Below are 24,541 nucleotides of genomic sequence, written 5' to 3'. Positions count from 1 at the left end.
TGCCAAACTACAACTCCCAGCATGCCCGGACAGCCGTTGGCTGTCCGGGCATGCTGGGAGTTGTAGTTCGGCAACCGCTGGAGGCACCCTGGTTCGGAAACACTGAACTAGTTATTAGGGGGCAATTTTACTACATTAACTTCATAGTCCCTCCAAAGGATATGCTTGGTGTGCATTTTACATTACGTTATTCTTCTTGTTTATTATATTAAAGGTGTATTCCAGGAAAAAATTTTTTTATATATATATATATATATATCAACTGGCTCCAGAAAATTAAACAGATGTGTAAATTACTTCTATTAAAAAATCTTAATCCTTTCAGTACTTATGAGCTTCTGAAGTTAAGGTTGTTCTTTTCTGTCTAAATCCTCTCTGATGACACCTGTCTCGGGAAACGCCCAGTTTAGAAGAGGTTTGCTATGGGGATTTGCTTCTAAACTGTGTGTTTCCCCGAGACACGTGTCATCAGAGAGGTCTTAGACAGAAAAGAACAACCTTAACTTCAGAAGCTCATAAGTACTGAAAGGATTAAGATTTTTTTATAGAAGTAATTTACAAATATGTTTAACTTTCTGGAGCCAGTTGATATATATAAAAAAAAGTTTTTCCTGGATAACCCTTTTAATGTACTTCATGGATTTATTTTTCCCTTTTTCTGCACTCCTGGCAGAAATTACAAGCAGTTACAGAGTCGGGGTGGAGTTTCCTCCTGGGAAGGATATAACGATTCGGCTGTACAAAGGCCTATTGCTGTCATGAGAAAAATAAAAAAGTAAAGTAAAATAAGCATGTCTATGTGTCTAATCCTCCAGAACTTCCTACTGGAAAAAGATATATGGAATATTAGTTCTGTGTAGCTCACACTGAAATTGCCACTTAAATAGATGTATATCGAAGTTACCGTGTCATACAACACCCCATGTGCCAATGAATTATGTAACTTAAGGGCCTGTTCAAACTACAGAATGTCATGCCACATTGCTCATAAAAATATCCAGTGAATTCAGCTTCAAATACATGTTCCATTATCTTTAATGGCAATAAATACTGTAAATTTATCCTACATCGATGAAAAAATCCAAATGGGGGAGAAAAAAAAAAAAAAGTGACTTTTACAATCCCCCTTGTATTAGGATAATCCCCATCCAAAACTGCAGAATTTACAATAAAAATCCATGTCAGAAACATGATGCCAAACTTTTTTGAAGAACTTTCCAACTGAAAAATGTGTCGTCTGCACGAGCTTTGTACTGTACATTGTATTTTGCACTTAAAGGCCTTTCCAGCTTAGAAACATTTTCCTTCATTACATGTCCAGTCCTGTCAGTAACACAATGAGAGAAGAACGTTCCAGCGTGTTACCTGCCATGGCCATAATCCGGATCATTAACAGTTATCTATTATCTACTTTACATTTACCTAATCTTCAGCTTTATCTATTTACTGCGCAGCCTGGCAGGAGCACTGCAGACCGGTCAGACGGGTTCTTAGTTGCCCTTAAGTTTTATTTTATAAGCAAGTAAAGTTTGAAGGATGGTACAATAATGAAACATAGGGTTAAATAATAAGGTCAATGTAAGGATCCCTAAATCTTCATTTTCTAAGGAGAACAGAGCAGACGTGAACTGGCAAATTGCCCAACTGGAAGCTTCTGTCCCTTCGTATTCGTGATCGGTGGGGGTCTTCGGACCATCACTAATCAACTAATCAAAGGTACTGACATGCTACTATGACCTGTCAGAAGTATGTTAAAAAAAAAAAACAATAGGTTTCCTTTAATGTTGCAAGGTGGTGTTTTGTCTTACATGAACACTAAAACCATATGAGAGTTGTCGCCGATAGTAGCAGGAGGATAGGGCAGTGACCCAGAATATATGACCAGGTGACAAGGCTTTATGGTTTTGCCGGCTCTCTTCAGCAATTTAATGGATCAATATCAGTACACAAACCATTGGGTTAAAAGCACTGTGCACCCTATGGCATAGTAATGTGTGTACCTACCGACATTTCGCTCCAGAATACCTTGATAGTCATGAGATTTCACTGTACCCTGTACAGAGTCAAGACACCCTGTGCCAGATGCAGCAAAGCCCCAAAACATAACCAAGCCTAATCAGTGCTTCACAGAAGGTACAGTGTTGTTCTCCTCTTATGCTTAATTTTTGCATCTGTGAACATAGAACTGATGTCACATGCCAAAAAGCTCCAGTTAAAGGACAGCCACAAAGCTTCTGGGAGAATGTCCTTCGGACAGAGGAGACAGAACTGGAGCTTTTTGGCATGTGACATCTGCTCTATGTTCACAGACACAAAGAATGAAAGGGGTACTCCACCGGTCAGCGTTCGGATGTAAATGTTCCGAATGCTGTTTTGGTGCTGCGGGAGTCGGCCACTCTCCTCGTGACGTCAGGATCACGCTCTCTCAATGCAGGTCAAAGGGAGGGGACGCGACAGCCGTTACGCCCCCTCCCATTGAGTTGCATTGAGGGGGCCTGATCATGATGTCACGAGGGGGCGAGGCCTACACCCGCAATGCAAAAACAGTGCTCGGAGCATTTACTTCAGAACGCAGGCCAGTGGAGTACCCCTCTTAAGCATAAAAACAAAAAAAACATTGTACCTACTGTGAAGCATGGTGGAGGCTTGGCTATGTTTTGGGGTTTTGTTGCATCTGGCACAGGGTGTCTTGACTTGGTCTAACCAATAGGTTACCCACTGCTCACCAGACTGGGAGACCCCTGCTTCTTGATACCGCTGAACATTAAATGCAGGAGTTAGTAGCATGCGTCTTTTTGCTCCATTCAAACAGCAGAGATGTAATATTTATTACTGGAGGATTAATTGTTAATGGTCTGTGACTGGAATACCCTGTATGTGAATATTATCACTGCACTGTAGTCACTGGTATTTTCTCACTCGGTCAGGGGTGAGCCATGTCCTTCTACACTTAAGATTTATTCTGTACATTCTATTTACATACAGTTGACATGCATGGAATGTGTTCGCTCCAAACAAGTATCTGTGTTACGGAGTTCTATATATTCACCTCAGCATGTCACACGGTGTATTTGTAGAATGATAACATAAGTCAGGTAAAGGAGCGGACAAGAAAACTGCCACAGCTAAATAACAGCTTTTGACCTTCAAAGTATTGAAAACAAACCCTTCTTGGAGACCTATATAAACCTCCTGCTGACATTGGAAACCATTGGGTATTTTTCACCTTCTAACTTCAGACCCAAGGTCCATTATCAATATTACTTATATGATTTATTCTTCTACAGTATAGATGGTGAGTGGTCTCCACATCATATGATCAATGCTTCTGCAGTATATAGGTGGTGAGTGGTCTCCACATCATATGATCAATGCTTCTACGGTATAGATGGTGAGTGGTCTCCACATCATATGATCAATGCTTCTGCGGTATAGATGGTGAGTGGTCTCCACATCATATGATCAATGCTTCTGCAGTATAGATTGTGAGTGGTCTCCACATCATATGATCAATGCTTCTGCAGTATATAGATGGTGAGTGGTCTCCACATCATATGATCAATGCTTCTGCAGAATAGATGGTGAGTTGTCTCCACATCATATGATCAATGCTTCTGCAGTATATAGGTGGTGAGTGGCCTCCACATCATATGATCAATGCTTCTGCAGTATAGATGGTGAGTGGTCTCCACATCATATGATCAATGCTTCTGCAGTATAGATGGCGAGTGGTCTCCACATCATATGATTAATGCTTCTGCAGTACATAGATGGTGAGTGGCCTCCACATCATATGATCAATGCTTCTGCAGTATATAGGTGGTGAGTGGTCTCCACATCATATGATCAATGCTTCTGCAGAATAGATGGTGAGTTGTCTCCACATCATATGATCAATGCTTCTGCAGTATATAGGTGGCGAGTGGCCTCCACATCATATGATCAATGCTTCTGCAGTATAGATGGCGAGTGGTCTCCACATCATATGATCAATGCTTCTGCAGTATATAGGTGGTGAGTGGTCTCCACATCATATGATCAATGCTTCTGCAGTATATAGGTGGTGAGTGGTCTCCACATCATATGATTAATGCTTCTGCAGTATATAGATGGCGAGTGGTCTCCACATCATATGATCAATGCTTCTGCAGTATATAGGTGGTGAGTGGTCTCCACATCATATGATTAATGCTTCTGCAGTATATAGATGGCGAGTGGTCTCCACATCATATGATTAATGCTTCTGCAGAATAGATTGTGAGTGGCCTCCACATCATATGATCAATGCTTCTGCAGTATATAGGTGGTGAGTGGTCTCCACATCATATGATCAATGCTTCTGCAGTATAGATGGTGAGTGGTCTCCACATCATATGATCAATGCTTCTGCGGTATAGATTGTGAGTGGCCTCCACATCATATGATTAATGCTTCTGCAGTATATAGGTGGTGAGTGGTCTCCACATCATATGATCAATGCTTCTACGGTATAGATGGTGAGTGGTCTCCACATCATATGATCAATGCTTCTGCGGTATAGATGGTGAGTGGTCTCCACATCATATGATCAATGCTTCTGCAGTATAGATTGTGAGTGGTCTCCACATCATATGATCAATGCTTCTGCAGTATATAGGTGGTGAGTGGTCTCCACATCATATGATCAATGCTTCTACGGTATAGATGGTGAGTGGTCTCCACATCATATGATCAATGCTTCTGCGGTATAGATGGTGAGTGGTCTCCACATCATATGATCAATGCTTCTGCAGTATAGATTGTGAGTGGTCTCCACATCATATGATCAATGCTTCTGCAGTATATAGATGGTGAGTGGTCTCCACATCATATGATCAATGCTTCTGCAGAATAGATGGTGAGTTGTCTCCACATCATATGATCAATGCTTCTGCAGTATATAGGTGGTGAGTGGCCTCCACATCATATGATCAATGCTTCTGCAGTATAGATGGTGAGTGGTCTCCACATCATATGATCAATGCTTCTGCAGTATAGATGGCGAGTGGTCTCCACATCATATGATTAATGCTTCTGCAGTACATAGATGGTGAGTGGCCTCCACATCATATGATCAATGCTTCTGCAGTATATAGGTGGTGAGTGGTCTCCACATCATATGATCAATGCTTCTGCAGAATAGATGGTGAGTTGTCTCCACATCATATGATCAATGCTTCTGCAGTATATAGGTGGCGAGTGGCCTCCACATCATATGATCAATGCTTCTGCAGTATAGATGGCGAGTGGTCTCCACATCATATGATCAATGCTTCTGCAGTATATAGGTGGTGAGTGGTCTCCACATCATATGATCAATGCTTCTGCAGTATATAGGTGGTGAGTGGTCTCCACATCATATGATTAATGCTTCTGCAGTATATAGATGGCGAGTGGTCTCCACATCATATGATCAATGCTTCTGCAGTATATAGGTGGTGAGTGGTCTCCACATCATATGATTAATGCTTCTGCAGTATATAGATGGCGAGTGGTCTCCACATCATATGATTAATGCTTCTGCAGAATAGATTGTGAGTGGCCTCCACATCATATGATCAATGCTTCTGCAGTATATAGGTGGTGAGTGGTCTCCACATCATATGATCAATGCTTCTGCAGTATAGATGGTGAGTGGTCTCCACATCATATGATCAATGCTTCTGCGGTATAGATTGTGAGTGGCCTCCACATCATATGATTAATGCTTCTGCAGTATATAGGTGGTGAGTGGTCTCCACATCATATGATCAATGCTTCTGCAGTATATAGATTGTGAGTGGTCTCCACATCATATGATCAATGCTTCTGCAGAATAGATGGTGAGTTGTCTCCACATCATATGATCAATGCTTCTGCAGAATAGATGGTGAGTTGTCTCCACATCATATGATCAATGCTTCTGCAGTATATAGGTGGCGAGTGGTCTCCACATCATATGATCAATGCTTCTGCAGAATAGATGGTGAGTGGTCTCCACATCATATGATCAATGCTTCTGCAGTATATAGATGGTGAGTGGTCTCCACATCATATGATCAATGCTTCTGCAGTATATAGTTGGTGAGTGGTCTCCACATCATATGATCAATGCATCTGCAGAATAGATGGTGAGTGGTCTCCACATCATATGATCAATGCTTCTGCAGTATATAGTTGGTGAGTGGTCTCCACATCATATGATCAATGCATCTGCAGAATAGATGGTGAGTGGTCTCCACAGCAGCGTGGAGATCCAGAGTGGTCACTCACGTACTCTAGCTTCATGTTGCTAAGCAACAGTCTGAAAATGTTCATGCATGTCAAAAGGACTCCCAAATTATTATTACAGTGAGAAACACAATTATTGTGTTTTATAGCTAACATGAGAATGCTGTTTATAGCAGGCGTGCCTTCTACTTATATTTTTTTTCCCACAGTCTAAAACATAGAAACTTAATTGGTTTCCCATAAATGTTTGCATTGTTTTATGAAGCATCAGCCACTGTTTTTATTTATAGACATATTTGTATCTGTATATAATAACCTTCCCCCATCATTACTTATAGCTACAATGAAGCTTGCCAGACACATTGGTGGAACAGAGCATGCATGTGTTTGCAATGAGGAGAGGAGGCAAGCTGCTTCCAGACTCCTCTGTAGGTGGCCTACAGTATCTTCTCTGATTATATAAGGATTGGGCATGCTGAAATCCAATGGTCTGATCCTTCTCTTCCCTGATATCTGCCATCAGAGTCGGGAGGCACCTCATACTCATTAGATGGTTGGATGTTCCCACAAATATCGGTGAGGTCAGTTGACATTAAAATTAATGTACCTCCAAAAGGGACATTAGAAACCCCTACGAACAAACATTAAAAACGCTACATAGAAACACCTTATGTACACACAGTCTCTATGTACATGGAGTCCTGTGGTTCAGTTCTACAGATCCATAGGAACTCTGTATTGTCTCATGGTGTCACCACCTACTAATGTATACGGCATCTTAAAAAGCATGTTACAATATTTTCTCTGTTGGGTTTGAATAGACTTGGAGGCACACGAGGTTAAGCGGGATCACAGACTGCTAGAGAATATGTATTATGGCTCGGTCCAACTGGGACATTCTATGAATCCTTCATATGGTCATCCAAATTGGCCTTACTACGTAGTAGTCAGTCAGTCTGGTAAAGAGTTCCTGTACTATTGTACAACTCCACCATTCTACAACAAAAAATACATAAACTATCCATTTGACACATTAATGAATATTAATGTAACAAACAGCAGTCCCCCTTTTTGGAACCCCTTTAATAGACCATAACCATAAAAAGGGTCCTGTATCTCCATAGATTTTATGGTTTGAGAGTTCCCAATCCAGGAGAAGACATAGGGGAAAGACTCTGGCGGTGCAGCAGGATTCCAGATCGGAGGAGTGTGAACACTGCAGGACATTGCATGAGGAGACCGGTCTGGAAGATCTCACCCCGTGCACCCTCCAATAAGGCCAAATAAGTCATCAATTGAATTGTTGCTATAGATCACACAACTGTGCTAGGTTCGTGCATCCATTTGTGATATGCAGCAGAATATGCCCGGTGCGGCAGTGTCACACTAGAAAGTACCATTTTCTCTTTTGTCCTCGGCCATTAATCCAATGCTTACACCCACATATCTGTTAGATGACCTGTCATACAGGAAGGGGTTTGTCTAAATTATTCTCAAACATACAATGACAGGCTGCCATGAGAAGCCCTAACATATTCAGCAGTGCAGTACACAAATTATAATCCCATCAGCCCCTGTCTCTAATGTCAATACATTAAAAGGTCAGGGTCAGGTCTCTTAGATAAACCCCCAAGAAACCTGTGATGGACACTTCGGAACGGAGCCAAGTAGACAAAACTATGTGACTGATATAAACAGCAGGAAGACAAATACACAATAAACTTGTTATCTGAAAGTGAACAAACACGATCATGGTAACGTAATGCGGCCATTAGGAGGTAAGTGAGGTCAAGTCGGCACTGCAACATCTGTACTGTGCCATACATGTATGAGTTGTTCTACAGAGTAGAAACGTATTGCATTACTGCCCCATCCTCTAGTAAGCGAATCTCTAGATAATGAGTATTATCTGTTGGTTGGATTAATCAGCTTCACTTGGTGCTTATAGGGACATAAGACAATTTAACAGGCTGGACACCTGCAGCACCCAGTAAAACCTTGGATTACATACACAAAATTATAGATACTATAAATGAATGAGGTAAATCAGCAATTCTACTTAAAGGGGTACTTTGGTGGAATTTTTTTTTTTTTTTTTAAATCAACTGGTGCCAAAAAGTTAAACTGTTTAACGGTGTAGGGCACTGCCGAATCTACTCTCCTGTAAGTACAAAATGCTCCTGTAAGTACAAAATGGCAAGGCATACATTGTATGCTTTGCAACTAAGTTAAAATGAATACGAACTGAGCATCGAGGCATACTGTATACACCTCCCTGTTCAATATTCAGAGGTTTGGACTATTTCACCAATTTGCCACAAAGAAATCCCAAAATTTCAGCGCGAAATCAGTTCCGACCATTTCGTTCATCTGTATTCATTAACCCTTAACCTTAGAGCAGGTTAGGCTAAATTTACATAAAGCAAATTGGTGGTGGATTAATTCTGTGGCTTTGCACAGGTAAAATCTGTAGCAGATCACAGCACAATACATGTGAATAAGTTTTAACAAGTCTAATACATGCTCTGGATGGGGTTTTTTTTTCCCATCAAAATGGAGCATGCTACTGATTTAGAGAGCCTTGAATTTTTACCATGGATCCCCTCCACCCCTTTGATGGAATCCACGAAATAACAGAAAAATCTCTGCAACATATTTGGATTTTGCTGCAAATTCATAGTGGATTTGAAGCTAAATCAGCAGTAGCAATACTCCAAGGAGCACATACTCTTAGGGGGGGGGGAAGGGATATGGGCGTTACCTGCAGTCACATCTGAATATCTAGGTGTTAAAGGGGTTATCCAGGAATCGAAAAACAGAGCTAATTGCTTTCAAAAACAGTTCCATTAAAGTGAATGGAGCCAAGTTGTAATACAACACACACACTGGGGACAGACGTGGAGCTGTTTTTGAAAGAAATTAGCTCCGTTTTTCTATTCCTGGATAACCCCTTTAACCCCTTAAGGACTCAAGGTTTTTCAGTTATTGCACTTTCGTTTTTCCTCCTTACCTTTTAAAAATCATAACCTTTTCAATTTTCCACCTAAAAATCCATATTATGGCTTATTTTTTGCGTTGCCAATTCTACATTGCAGTGACATTAGTCATTTTACCCAAAAATGCACGACGAAACGGAAAAAAAAAAATCATTGTGCGACAAAATCGAAGAAAAAACGCCATTTTGTAACTTTTGGGGGCTTCCGTTACTACGCAGTGCATATTTCGGTAAAAATGACACCTTATTATTCTGTAGGTCCATGCGGTTAAAATGATCCCCTACTTATATAGGTTTGATTTTGTCGCACTTGGAAAAAATCCTAACTACATGCAGGAAAATTTATACGTTTAAAAATGTCATCTTCTGACCCCTATAACTTTTTAATTTTTCCACGTACAGGGCAATATGAGGACTCATTTTTTGCGCCGTGATCTGAAGTTTTTATCGGTATGATTTTTGTTTTGATCGGACTTTTTGATCACTTTTTATTCATTTTTTAATGGTATAAAAAGTGACCAAAATACGCTTTTTTGGACTTTGGAATTTTTTGGGCGTACGCCATTGACCGTGCGGTTTAATTAATTATATATTTTTATAGTTCGGACATTTACGCACGCGGCGATACCACATAGGTTTATTTATTTATTTTTTTACACTGTTTTATTTTTTTTTATGGGAAAAGGGGGGTGATTCAAACTTTTATTAGGGAAGGGGTTAAATGACCTTTATTAACACTTTTTTTTTACTTTTTTTTTACTTTTTTTTTGCAGTGTTATAGGTCCCATAGGGACCTATAACACTGCACACACTGATCTCTTACACAGATCACTGGCGTGTATTAACATGCCTGTGATCAGTGTAATCGGCGCTTGACTGCTCCTGCCTGGATCTCAGGCATGGAGCAGTCATTCGTCGATCGGACACCGAAGAGGCAGGTAAGGGCCCTCCTGGTGTCCGGTCAGCTGTTCGGGACACCGCGATTTCACCGCGGCAGTCCCGAACAGCCCGACTGACTAGCCGGGATGCTTTCACTTTCGCTTTAGAAGCAGCGGTCATCTTTGACCTCCGCTTCTAAAGGGTTAATACCGCACATCCCCGCGATCGGCGATGTGTGGTATTAGCCGCGGGTCCCGGCCGTTGATGAGCGCCGGGACCGACGCGATATGATGCGGAATCGCGGCGCGATCCCGCTTCATATCGCGGGAGCCGGCGCAGGACGTAAATATACGTCCTGCGTCGTTAAGGGCTTAAGTGACAGATTCATTTCTTACCTGTAAAGCACTCCTTTCTCATGAAGGAACATGAGGGCTGATGTGATTTCGGCACTGTAGAAACAAGCCCTGGCTTCGTCGAACCGCCGAGATTTCTGTATGTGGAACATCAAGTCCCCCCCATTGACAAACTCCATCACAAAAAACAGTCGGCCCTTTGAAAAAAGAAGAGAAGATAGTTACATTTAAATTTATTGATAATCTCCCATTTATCCTTGCTTTAATCCAAATTATAGAGCGAGTGCAGGCCTTTATTGTTTTGTTAAAATGTTACTACTGTTACGGTTATTTATGTACTATCACTGTAATGGGCACTTTAGATGTCACATTTCTGACTTTGTGCTGTATGTATGGTTTGAACCTTATGTACTTATTGCTCCTAAAATACTGTAACTTGTACACCTTTTAAAAATGTTACAAAAATAAAAAAAAAACACCAGACATTCTATAGCTTATTTTACTACAGTGGACCCTCAAGTTACAATATTAATTGGTTCCAGGATGACCATTGTATGTTGAAACCATTGTATGTTGAGACCAGAACTCTATGGAAACCTGGTAATTGGTTCTAAAGGCACCAAAATGTCATAAAAAAAATAGGAAAAAGTGAGGATTAAAGAAAAATAAGTAGATAACTAATATAGATAAAGCAAATCCTTACATATAAAAGTAAGAAAGATCTGCTGGGAGCTGTAATCACTGTCTATGTCAGTGTTTCCCAAGCAGGGAGCCTCCAGCTGTTGCAAAACTACAAGTCCCAGCATGCCCGGACAGCCAAAGGCTGTCCGGGCATGCTGGGAGTTGTAGTTTTGCAACAGTTGGGGGCACCCTGCTTGGGAAACACTGGTCTATGTAGAGGACAGGAGCTTCTTCAGGGTCCTGTACAGTACAGGCAATGTCCTAAAAAAGTAATGGAGTCGCCCTCACCTGGTGTCCAAAGGAGCAGCTAACCCTGATACAGGTAAAGTGTACAGAACATGTAGTACCTCCCTGTACTGTAGAGGGCACTATCAGACACCAGTCAGTGCATACACTTCAGTAATACAGGTAAAGAGTACAGAACATGTAATACCTCCCTGTACTGTAGGGGGCGCTACCAGACACCAGTCAGTGCATACACTTCAGTAATACAGGGGTTTTACCAGTGAATGCCAATTCTGATTGGTCGGTTCTTCTAGCCATTGACACGTTTCACAGATCTGGATTGTCTGTAATATTGCATGTTGAGCCTGGTTTCAACTTACGATGGTCCAGAAAAGACCATTGTATGTTGAAACTATTGTATGTTGAGGCCATTGTAAGTTGAGGGATCACTGTATATGAAGGTTACAAAGGAATATTTTAGTTTTAGATTTCTAGGGGATGACTGCACACAAAGAAAAAAACTGAGTAACTGTTACATTGAAAATGTATGTGAATAACCTTGTAACATAAGACAAGTGTATCAGAATGCTAATTTAAGAATGTGTTCTCTAGCCTGTGTCTTATAACTGGGGTCGGCAACCTGTGGCTCTCCTGCTGCTGTCATGGCATGCTGGGAGTAGTAGTCTTGCCACAGCAGGAGAGTCAGAGTACAAACTAAAAAAACATCTCATACTGTAGTTCATTGCTGCCACTGAATGTAACACAACTCCTCCTGACAAGATACAACTGGTTACGCTGAAACGTGCCTCTCATTTCACATTTCAGCCATATTAGGTGTTACACAGTAACAGTCTGGGAATGTGTACAAACTTTAACAAGAAGGACTTGTCATATTCTTGAGCTTTAGCCAAAAACATGATTTGTAACCATTAACAATGACTTTTGCAAAAGAGGTAACCAAACAATGGAGTGTATAAGGCCTATATGCACTTACAAGCCCATATACATGTAAGCTGCACCCAGGTTGGCACAACTTGAGCAAATTAACAAGCAGGGCCAATGAAGCACATTTAGGTTGGATCCACAAAAGCATAATATGGGCACATCTGGGCATTACATAAGATGCATATCAAGAACTCCCAGGAGCTCTGCCACTGCAGGGCATACGCCTATATAAACCCCCCTGTATGAGCCTGCAGAGTCTGTTTATCCCCTGGTCTCATTGTGACTACCCGCTGGAGTCATATCAACACGGGAAAAAAAACTTGGTGATAATAATGTGTCCCCTGCTGGGCGTCATTGGTAGCCTTTTTTTTTTTTTTTTTTTAAAGCTGGTTAGCCCTGAGCTATTATCTGGCTGGCGACAGCATTATAGGCGCTGATTTAAGTGTACTGGAGGGGCAAGCTGTGCATAACTAGCTTGCCCTCTGACTGGTGAGCAGTTAAGGGGTTAAGAAATATACAGGCAAGGTTTTTAGCCCCCTCCCCCATCTGTAAAAAACTTGTTGGTAACTATAGTGGTATGTCCCATGGGTGGGGGGGAAGGAGTGCACCAATCAGGGGTTTAATAGTTTCCCGGGCTTTCAGGGGCCCTCCCCTGGGTATTTATAGCTGTGGTGCCTCCCTTCCCCCCTCAATCTGCCCAGGACCCGGAGTTTTGACTGCTGGTGGGTATGTGTCTTCCTTTTATTTGTGGCCTGGATGGAGCAGGAGGGTGAGGGCTGGCATGCTCCCTTATGGCTGAGCTGGCCTCCCCTCCTGTTGCACCCGAGGCGGGTTTGGGAGGCTGGCGGACCTCTCACAGTCCCGCTCTCCTACCCACTATGACCCCTGTGAGCCCCGTCCTGCCCGTTCCTTTTGCCCTCTTCCCTGCCCGAGGCCAAAGCCCTCTCCCCTGCCTGTGCCTGGATCCCTCCCTCCGGGTGTGCTCCTTATGAGCATGCTCTGCTGTTTTCCTTGTCCCCCCCCCTGTCCCCGTCCGTCTCTTTTGCCTCTTTGCGGTCCCCTCCGTCTCCCCCCCCCCCCCTGTTCCCCCCCCCCCCCCCCCGTTCCCCCCCCCTGGCTCTGGAGGCAGCGGCCCCCTGGGTGGCTGCTGCTGTTTTAACTCCCTATGTGCAAATGGACGCTTATTAACGTCCATTTGCGCTCCTTCAGATATAAGGCGTGCTCACAAGGTGAGCGCGCGTTATATCCGTGGGGTCCCGGTTGCTCTTAGCAACCAGGACCCATGCTATGCCGGACATCGCCGATCGGGCAGATGTCCGGCATTACATCTTTAGACGCGGCGATGAAGTTCATCGCCGCATCTGAAGGTGTACTTTCAAGCATCCCGGCTGCTCAGTCGGGCTGACCGGGACAATCGCGATCTAATCGCGTTGTCCCGATCAGCTGGGACGCAGCAGGAGGGTCACTTACCTGCCTCCTGCGCGTCCGCTCGTTGATTGATTGCTCCAAGCCTTAAACCTTAAGTCAATAAAGGTCATTTAACCCTTCAATAATAAAAGTTTGGTTTGCCCCCTTTTCCCCATGCAAAAAAAAAATAATAAATAAATAAATAATACAAAAAAAAAAAAAAAAAAAATATATATATATATATTTAAATAAATAAAAAAAATCAATAAATAAATAAAAGTGTATATATGTGTATGTATGTATATACAGGTATAACTAAAAAAAAAAATATATATATATATATATATATAAAAAAAAAAAAAAAAAAATCTGTGTGTTGCAGACATGCATGTATGTGGTATCTCCGCATGCGTGCATGTCTGGGGTATAACAATATGTCGTCGTTTGAAGTGTTCCGTCTATGGCGTGCACGCAAATATAAATAAATGAATAATTCAAATAAAATAATTTTAAATTAAAAGAAATAAATAAATATTGAATTTCACTATACACGTGATATACATAATAAATAATATTGGTAATTTTATACACATATGACATTTCTGTTTAGCATATTCGGTCAATTTTTCTACTGTATGTGTTAAAAAACGGCGTCCGCAAAAAAAAAAAAAAAAATCTGAAAATGGCAAGGGTACTGCGGGCTCTTTCGGATTACGGCGCAAACTATTTGAGCTCCCCTATCGTCCCCTCTCATTTACCCAGCTTCTCACTCCGCCACGCTGGCACCTCTCCCCTTACCACACCCCCTGCCCACTGCGTCTGCCCCCCACCCCCCCATCACCTCTCCGCCCCGTGTTCCCAGATCTCCCCCCCCCCTTCTTCCTCCTGCCTCTCCAATGCCCCCCGTGGAGGGGTAGTGAGTGTGGTGGCGGAGTGCCCGCAACCTGGCGGTCTCCGACTTGCCTTGTCCCACGCCTGCGGCGGTGGTGAAGTGGTTCTTCCAGCTGTTGGCTTCGCCATCTTCTGGAATTAGTGGGTGTTCTGATGCGGGGCTTGGCCCCTTACCCGGTTAGTGTGCTTATGGCTGCGTTCTGTGCAGTGTTCGTCCTTTTGTTTCTGTGTGTATGTTGAGTTTGGTCTCTGGTTGGGAGTTGGGTACGTCTCTTCTTGGGTTCTGGCTGTAGGTCAGTGGTCTGAGCAGCCATCAGTTGAATGTGTATTGTGTGGGAGACCAGAGTTCTAATCCTGCTTCCCTCCTCTATTTCAGGGTGCTTTGGTAGGGTATCATAAAAAAGTAAAAAAAAAAAAAAAAAAAAAATTTTTCTGCGGTGAGTGCTCTTTTGGCCTTACGCTCTGGGTGGCCGGGGTTTGGCAGACTTGGCTCCTGCGGCTTGTTCCTTTTCCTGATTCGGTGGGTGCCGCCCAGTTACGGTTTTGTTTCTTTTGGTTTTCTCCCCCTTTTGTTTGGTTTATCTCTCCGTATTTTCCCAATCTCTGGTAGGCATGGGACTTCTGTATGTCGTTTTGGGTGCTTTAGCTGATGTGTTCGATGGGTAGGTTTCGCTTGAGTCTCCGGGGGTAGGTTCGCTTGAGTCTCTGTTTGCCTTGCCTTGTGAGTTTTTCTGTTCGTGGTGGTATTCCGGAGGGCGATTCTCCTGTGCTCTGCGCTTGTGGGGGTGTGGTTTGTTGTTGCAAGGCTGACATGCAAATTGTGAAGCGTTCCATATTTGGTGCTCGCTTCGGCAGCGCATATGTTAAAATTGGAACAATACTGAGTAGATTAGCATGGGTTCCGCATGCCGCATTGGCGTTGGTCTGCTGCTTTCCTGTGGTCAGGGTGTGATTGCGTTTTCTCTGTTTTGGTTTCTTCGGGGCTCGCTAGGTGCCCTGGTTACCGTCCTTGCTGGTTTCCTGATTGTTCCACGTGGAATATGGTTCCGGGTGGAGTTTTTTCCTCCAGGTTGTCTCTGGCCGCCGAGGGTGTGTGGTATCTGTGCCCCCGCATATGTGCCCCGGGTGCGCTAAGGGCTGACGTTTCGGCTGGTTGAGGTTTTTTCATGTGTCGTGCAGTGGACAGGCCTGCTTTCTGTCCCCCGTTGCAGCTCACGGGAAGCTCGCTCTGTTTCCGGATGTGGCCGGTTTGGTTGGTTGTTGGTGTGGTTTGGTTTCCCTGTGGTGCTGCTGGGTGGTTTAGCCCTGGGTCTTGGTAGTCAGTGGGTTTCTGCCATGCTTGGGTTTTGTTAGCGCTTTTGCCTTGGTATTGGTTGTGGGACTTTGGGTGCTTGCTTCGGCAGCTCATGTTCTGGACTTGTAACGATACTGTGTGGGTTGGCTTGGCCCCTGCGCTTGGTAGCGCTCTAATTTGGTGTTACTTTTCTTCTTTTCTGGGGTGCTTTGAGTGATCGTGGCGTGTTGTCGGTCTTACATTCGGGGAGTTGTCACTGATATTACTCTTGCGGATTTCTTCCTGTGTTCGGCTTGTTGCGCCTAGTGCTTCGCTGTTTGGAGTTACTATTTATTTTGGGGCTGTGCTCCCTGGGGTCGGTATTGGGTGTTGACGCTTTGTCTCGTTTTTCTCTGGCAGTGGTTCCGGAGGTTGCTCCCTCGGGCGGAGTCGGAAGGTTTGCCTGTGTGGCTGGCCCGTGGGTCATCGTGGAGTTTGGTGTGTATTTCTTGGTCCGCTTTGGTGGCTCTTGCGACTTGGTCACACTCACGGTAAGGCGTTTGCGAGTGGTTGGTGGTGTGGAGGCCGGGATGTCTACAGTGGAGGTGGGTCCAGGAGGTTCCAAATGTGTCTGTGGATAGTGGATTTGTTTTTCGTACCTGGAATGCCCTTTGTAGTAACCTTCCGGGCTCTGATGTTTATTCCTATTTCATTTTCATATGATGTGATGACGGAAGTTCACTGCTGTGTCACCTCTCCAAGGAGGTTCGAGATTTGGGCTGTGTTCTCTGTGCATCCAAATAACATTCTTAGTAGATGACGCCGGGTATCTTCACCTGTTCATGTGAATCACCTTCTATTCAAAAAAAAAAAGTAAAAAAAAAAAAGGAGAAAACTGGTGGGTGGCTTTCCCACTGTGCTGCGACTCAGTGGGGTGCGGTTGGCGCATGGCGGGGTGTAAATTTTTCTTTTCTACTTTGCGGTTGGTGGGATGTTGGTGCGTACCTAGTGGCTGGGCCCGCGAGTGGGTGGCCTTGCTGTCGGCGACCGGTTTTTCCTATCAGTTTTGGGTCACTTGGTGGCAGCTGCGGGTCGGATTTTTGGTTGTCGCTTATGCGTCGTTTTGCTCCCCGAGGTTTGCGCTGGCTTTTTTCGGGGCTATGTGGATGGGGCACTTCCTTTCTCCTCATCTGGGACTGGGGTGTCTGTTTTTTGGGTGCCTATTTTGTGCAATTTGCAACACAGTAATAAAAAAAAAAAACATAAAAAAAAATATATATATTATAAAAATTAAATGCCCCCTTTTTTGTCCGAGACTGCTTCGGCGATCCAGGTAGCACAGCTTGTGCTGCATGGGGGTCAGCGAATGACTGTTTTTTCGGGTTGTCGTCCTATTGCTTGACGGGGCGGCTGTGGGGCCCCCCCCTTTTTCTTTTTTGCTCCACGTCCCCGATTATTCAGTTTCGAGTTTTTTGTCTGTTTTGGGTTGTGCTTTTCTTTGATAGGATGGGGTGTTGTGAGTTTGAGATTCGCCCTCTTTTGTATCGGGACCAGCGGAGATGGCTTGGTTTCCGGAGAGGGTAGCGCAGCGCGTGGGGCGCTGGCGATCTGCATGTTGCGTTGCTATTTTTGCCCAGTTTGATGTTTCCCATATGTGTTATGTTTTGCGAGCTTTTTTCCGCAAGGTGGTGCGAGTGCTGCGGATCTCTTCGATGTATGGGTGAGTCTGGGAGATGTGTTCGCACAAGAGTTATTAAAAAAAAAAAAAAAAAAAAAGATTAATCAATAAAATGAATGAATACAAATTTATATAAGAAATAGGTCCTGACGGCAGGTACCTCGGTTTTCCTGGAGAGGAAACGTGTTGGGCAGTTTTCCTGGAGAGGAAATGTGTTGGGTGGATTTCCTGGAGAGGAAATGTGTTGTGTGTGTCCGGGGGGGCTGAGGTGGCCCCAGGTGTTGGCTATCCAGTATCTCTTGGGTGGGGGTCGGAGCCCAGTGTAGGGCTAACTGGTCTCCTCCGTGGCGGTAAGAAGACGGTGAAAGCGGGGTCAACCCGGGGTAGACCTCCACACAGGACAGTGTGGCAGCACCTCTCGGGTTGGCAAGAAGCCAATCGGTGTCTTTGTTACAGTAGAATTGTTATTTATATAAGTAATTTTATAAATAAAGCTGTGGCCGATCCCCACCCATAAAAAGTTGAAATGTTGTTGTGTCAGTTATTATTTAATTAATTATTGTATAAAGGGGGAGGGGTAGTTATAGCCTGCTAGGAGCTAATTGGGTCTCAACAGTCTGGAGGGGCAAGCTGTGCATAACTAGCTTGCCCTCTGACTGGTGAGCAGTTAAGGGGTTAAGAAATATACAGGCAAGGTTTTTAGCCCCCTCCCCCATCTGTAAAAAACTTGTTGGTAACTATAGTGGTATGTCCCATGGGTGGGGGGGAAGGAGTGCACCAATCAGGGGTTTAATAGTTTCCCGGGCTTTCAGGGGCCCTCCCCTGGGTATTTATAGCTGTGGTGCCTCCCTTCCCCCCTCAATCTGCCCAGGACCCGGAGTTTTGCCCTCCCTCCCTCCCTTTTTGTATCTCTGTTTATTGTAAGTCACAGCTTGGCGGTAAGAAGACGGTGAAAGCGGGGTCAACCCGGGGTAGACCTCCACACAGGACAGTGTGGCAGCACCTCTCGGGTTGGCAAGAAGCCAATCGGTGTCTTTGTTACAGTAGAATTGTTATTTATATAAGTAATTTTATAAATAAAGCTGTGGCCGATCCCCACCCATAAAAAGTTGAAATGTTGTTGTGTCAGTTATTATTTAATTAATTATTGTATAAAGGGGGAGGGGTAGTTATAGCCTGCTAGGAGCTAATTGGGTCTCAACAGTCGGTCTATGTATTGATAAGCATCTTATGTAATGTGTATATGCTTTTTGCACAAGTCCCTAGTCTCTTCCCCTGAGGAAGTTCCTGTGCCAGATTTAAAGTGCACATGCACAAAAATGCGTTGGGAAGGGGTATTTCTCAGTGGAGTTAATCCATATTCTATATGAGAATAGTGTTATGTTTTATCATCTATAATGTAGCATTTCTATTAATTGAATGGCAGGCTGATATTTAATGTTGAAATCGTGGTCATTCAGTTCTTTATTTAATTACATTCTTTTTGTGGGATTGACTATGTGTATTTGGGTATTTTTTAACTAATGTTAAAAGCTAAGTTTTATTAAGGCACCTCAGGATTTTCTACCATATATTTTGAGTTTCCTTTAGTCTTCGAGAAGGGATACTATCAGGCTTATGCATGCCTGCCGACAGGAATGATTTTGAAAGAAATACAATAAAGTTTTCAAGATTTTACCTGAAATATTATATAGTGTCGTTCTCTACTATTCTACGTAATTGCATATCATATGGACTAGCGGGATCTCCACACTAGACCATAACTCCAAGTATACAGAGCACCACCTATATACAGTGTCCATTTTAGGACATCGTCAGTCGTCAGCCATACCTCTGTCCTCAGTCAGGAAAACAGCGCTCCGTCTCCTCCCTCGAACCTCATCCTTCAGCCACAACTCCCTCATCCAAAACGCTGTCATGCCTCAGACGAGTCTCGCTCAGACGCAGAGCTGATGCTGCACAGCACTATATAGCAGTGTAGACATTGAATAGCATGTACAGCAGAACCCGTATAGCAGAGAGCCGACACTGACTCGGCACTGCTACACGGCAGGAAGGTTTTTCGTCTGAGGGATGACGGAGTTTTGGATGAGTGAGTTTTGGATGAGAGACTTTAGGATGACGGAGTTTTGGATGAGAGACTTTAGGATGACGGAGTTTTGGATGAGAGACTTTAGGATGACGGAGTTTTGGATGAGAGACTTTAGGATGACGGAGTTTTGGATGAGAGACTTTAGGATGACAAAGGAGGGAGGAGGGAATTGAGGCTGATGCCTGATGGAGATTGGTCTGAGGGAGGAGGCGGGACGCTGTTTTGCCTGAAGGAGGATGAAGGTACAGCTGACGACTGACCATGTCCTAAAATGGACACCGTACCTATAGTATACATCACAGCTCCTACCTACACCTCCAAGCATCACAGGGTTGGCAGTAGCCGGTTTCAACAGACTTTGCAGTTTTACTGTCATGGGTTCTCTAAGGCGAGGTGTTTTGTCGTAGTAGTGACCCTTCTCTGGTTACAATAGGGAGATCCTCAAATAAGCAACTTACATTCCCCTTATAGATGGGATTATATTACCTCTTGGTCTCCTGTTCTTGCAGTAAAACCATGTGTGACATGTACAGTATGAAGCTCATGAGGCAAATGTCACCTGACCTGACACACAAGTTCAAGTCATCGCCTCTTATCCTATAATGGAGGGGTTGTATCTATCACAAGGCACAGGAGTAAAAATACTTGTCTCCACATTCCATCCCTCAGCCCTAGAACACTGTACATCTATTTCTGAAGCCTGTAGCCACACACTTCAAAACAAAGCAGAGCTTAAAAAGAAGCATGCATCTTGTATAGGATCATGGTTCACTGTCCAGAAACTAGAAGCAAGTGGACCGATTGAGCGGCCAGGAGAGGGTTAATTATACGCTCACCTGACTACATTCACATCTCCCATGCAGTGCTATGCAGAGTGTCATTTGCAAAAATCTTTTTATATAAATGTAGAAGATAACATTTTTGGGTAACAAAAAAAAAAAAGTTTTAAGAGCTATTGCCTGTGTGTCCCTATGCAGAGACAAATACAGGAAGTGCAGACCGGAAAAAGCAGGGCTCTGTAAAGAACTCTGCTTGTCCACCCACACTTTCTGTATTTTGTCTCTACGTACAGGCAATAGCTCTCGGGACAAGACAGGATTTTTTTTTCCACCCAATATATGGAATACAAATTGACAAAGTGCAGATTTTAAACTTGTACCGCAGGTAAATTTCCACACGCAAATGCGAGTTTAGCTGAGATTTATAGATTTTTTTATTATTTTTTTTGTTATATATTTTTTTATTATGGAACGGCCAGCACGCTTAAAACTGCAGGTTTATTGCAGCTTTAAAATCAACAGGAACAAGGTAAATACCGTCAACATGCACGGTTGACGCATTTCGAGTCTAACTCTTCAACGAAACCTGTGGCATGCATGTACTTGTAACATATGTATAGTCAGAGGGCGGAGGTCCGCACCTGTTGGGGTGTTGACCATCACTATCCACTCCCCCTCCCGCCCTCTGACTATAAATATGTTACAAGTACATGCATGCCACAGGTTTCGTTAAAGAGTCTGACTCGAAACGCGTCAACCATGTATGTCTACCTTGTTCCTGTTGATTTTAAAGCTGAAATAAACCAAGAGTTTAAAGCGTGCCGGCCGTTCCATTTCTTCTTCTGCTTGCTTAAAGTTGGACCGTGCACCTCGCCCCCAAGTGAGCTAACAACCGACTTGCTGTTTGTACAATTTTATTGTGAAAATAAAAAAATCCAAGAGATACATTACATTAATCATCATAAAACAAGATTTCAATCCATACAGAAATATAGAAATTGGCACCTATGTACACCGCTAGTGTAAATGCTGCAGATCCTTTGCATTAGAGTTCACCCAATGTAAACCCAAATGCAATTTATCTGCACAGGAAACCATATGATACCAAAAGCTTCTACTTGCAACTTGCCGGCCATGTCTCCCACCTTCAAACTTTAGACTAGGGACATAAATCAGATTAAAGGGGTACTCCAGTTTAACCAACTGGTGCCAGAAAGTTAAATAGATTTTTAATTCTATTAATTACTTCTATTAAAAAATCTTAATCCTTCCAGTACCTATTAGCTGCTGAATACTACAGAGGAAATTCTTTTCTTTTTGTAACACAGTGCTCTCTGCTGACATCTCTGTCCATTTGAAGAACTGTCCCGAAAATCCCCATAGCAAACATATGCTGCTCTGGACAGTTCCTAAAATGGACAGAGATGTCAGCAGAGAGCACTGTGCTCGTGATGTCAGCAGAGAGCACTGTGCTCGTGATGTCAGCAGAGAGCACTGTGTTCCAAAAAGAAAAGAATTTCCTCTGTAGTATTCAGCAGCTAATCTAAGAGTAAGACCAGCGAGTCTCAGAAAATATCAGCACATACCTGGTCCTATAGCGGTGTGCTAAATGGAAATGCTAATCCCTGACAGCGGCTGTCTGCTGCCAGGTACAGATACTCACAGTCTACCTAGGCCGCAGTGCTGGTATCCCAGGGCGCGTACCCATAGTGGTGGGGGGCGTGGCATGCCAATGGGTGTCCTGGCTGACATGTGCGGCGGACCCCAGAGCTTTAAATGTGGCGGAACTCGTGGGGAACTCGCGCTCTCCAAAGCATCTCGCACCACTTCCGGATCTTGACATCATATCCAGGGGGCGCGTTCAGCTGATGCTAAGCGTCTGTCATTGCTAGGTAGCGCCCGGGTACAGTTCCCGGTGCTATCAACAACTGTCACAATAGGGCTAGTATTTAGCTGTGCTTAGCGGATTACAGGACAGGAAGCTCAGTGGTATCGGAGATTCATTCACATATAGGATGAACAATCTGCAAATAAAGGCTTATCCCATTGCACGAATAGGATAAGTGTCAGACTAAATGAACAGAGTCTGAATAGACTACACACAAGACCCATTACAGATGCCCAAGGAATTGGGAATTTCACATGTAAATAACAGGGCGTGGGGAGAAAGGTGCCAGGAAGGGGGTGTACCAATTTGGGTGCAATTCCTGCATTAAGGGAAGGGGGGGGGGGGGGAGGAGACAATTTGTCATCGAACTGCTCCATTTTACTGTCACCAGAAACAACTTATTTCACAGACGCACCTTCCACCAGCTGAGAGTGAACGCAATGGGCAATGAGCCAGTGTGCCCCAGTTATGCAAATCTCTAGGCTGGTGGGAGGAGGTACTTGTGTTCAGTGATCAGGACTATTTACAAAGTTGTTTAATTTTTTATTTTATTTTTTTAAGTATTTAAGGCATTAGAAAGAGAAAAAAAAACAGACCACCATAATAACACTCCAGAGAGCACCACAAGAGCACCCAACTGTAACAAACACAATTCAAACCATACACAGGTAATTAGAAGCAGGATAACAACACAACCTCATAAAGGGCAAATTCTCTGTACACTACAATATCACATTGTACGCACAGGGGCATAACCGCCCAACAAGTTACGAACACACAACCACAAGCACACACCACCCACACATCCCAGAGCACCCTCCTTCCACCTGCATATACTTCAATAAATACTCCAACCTACTGAGGGGAAAAAATGTGACTGTGGAATTTCTTTGGGCACTTACAACTGATATATAAGGTTCTATACAGCGGAACACGTCTATCAAACAGGTTGAACCAACGAGAAATAGGAGGGATCGAGGGATCCTTCCAGGCCATAATCACAACCTTACGGGCACAGAACAGGAGAAAACATAAGAATACGCCTATAGAAACCCGACTCTAAACCATTGATCAGTCCTAACAAACAGACCTCGGGGTTTAATACAAATGGAAACCCTATATCAATCGTACAGTGAAAACAGACATCCAAAAGGAGAAACACCAATACGAAAAAGTTTAAACAGGGGTATAGTAAAGACGGAGAATGAATCTCGACTGAATAAGCATATCTCGGGCACTAATCACTGTAGCATAATATGTTAATGCAACCTCTTTCCACTGCTCCTCAGAGCTCAGGGACATCCTCCACCCACTTCAGATAGGCCAAGGCAAATGGATCAGGACCCGCAGACTGAAGCAAGGCATACGCCTGCGTCAGCACCTTGGAGAGGTCGGTGGCACTCAGGAGCAACTCCACATCGGAGTAACATCCAGGGAGCCAAACTGCGCATGAACCGCAGCTGAAGATACTGGAAATGGGCACTCCGAGGGACATTAGAACGGTTATTATTTTTATTTTTTTAAAGAAACAGATCAATACAAATAGTAGCAAATATGTATATACCCTTCAAATGCAAAACGTATTACTCCATTGTGTCAACTAGGGATACACTGATGAAATGACACTCAGGTATTGACTATAGTGTAAAGTACTTTGGCAGCTGTTGGAGGATGTCTGAGTCTAACACACACGAGTCAACAGGAAATGTAAGAGTGGTCAACATATTACAAGGAAAAACGCCCACATGCGGAAGTTCTTGTCTCCATATCTAAAAAAGAGAGAAGCCACAATTGCACTGCTGAGATAAAAACATACAGCAGGCAAGTGTTTACTAAAGAATCCAAACACCAGACCGGCCTGAAAAGTATATAGTCATTTATATGGTGTCAATATACCCATCCAAGTCCAGTAAGAAACTGTTCCATGCTGCATAGAGAGGCAGATGTGCCATTCTGAACTCAAGGAAAGCTGGATCATCACCAGTGATGGTAGAAACTCATAACAAAAAAAACATAAATTTCTAAATGCTTTTCTAATTTTCACTGAAAATTCCCAATGCAAAATTATTTATATGTAAGTCATGGAATGGCTTTAGTTAAGGGGTGTTTAAATTTAGTTAAATGGGCACGGTCACCAACTTTATTTTTTGATATGTTGTAGTACTTATGTACTACAACATATCTCTAATATAAGAGAAAATTTGTTGGTGCAGCTCACAATTATACA

At 43.4% G+C, this 24,541-nt stretch overlaps 1 protein-coding gene across 3 annotated transcripts in view; it reads right to left on the bottom strand.

Annotated features, from left to right (window-relative positions):
• Window positions 1–24,541, bottom strand: part of PRKCH (protein kinase C eta) — a 185,728-nt gene that overhangs the window by 38,089 nt on the left and 123,098 nt on the right. For all 3 annotated transcript variants that reach the window (XM_056545930.1, XM_056545928.1, XM_056545929.1), the window contains exon 10: window positions 10,498–10,652. In XM_056545930.1, coding sequence (XP_056401905.1) covers window positions 10,498–10,652 — 155 coding nt within the window. The remainder of the gene's footprint in view (window positions 1–10,497; window positions 10,653–24,541) is intronic.

Source organism: Hyla sarda, chromosome 11 (genome assembly GCF_029499605.1).
Source record: "Hyla sarda isolate aHylSar1 chromosome 11, aHylSar1.hap1, whole genome shotgun sequence".
In the NCBI taxonomy this organism is placed as follows: Eukaryota; Metazoa; Chordata; class Amphibia; order Anura; family Hylidae; genus Hyla; species Hyla sarda.
This window is presented reverse-complemented; position numbering and strand designations above follow the sequence as displayed.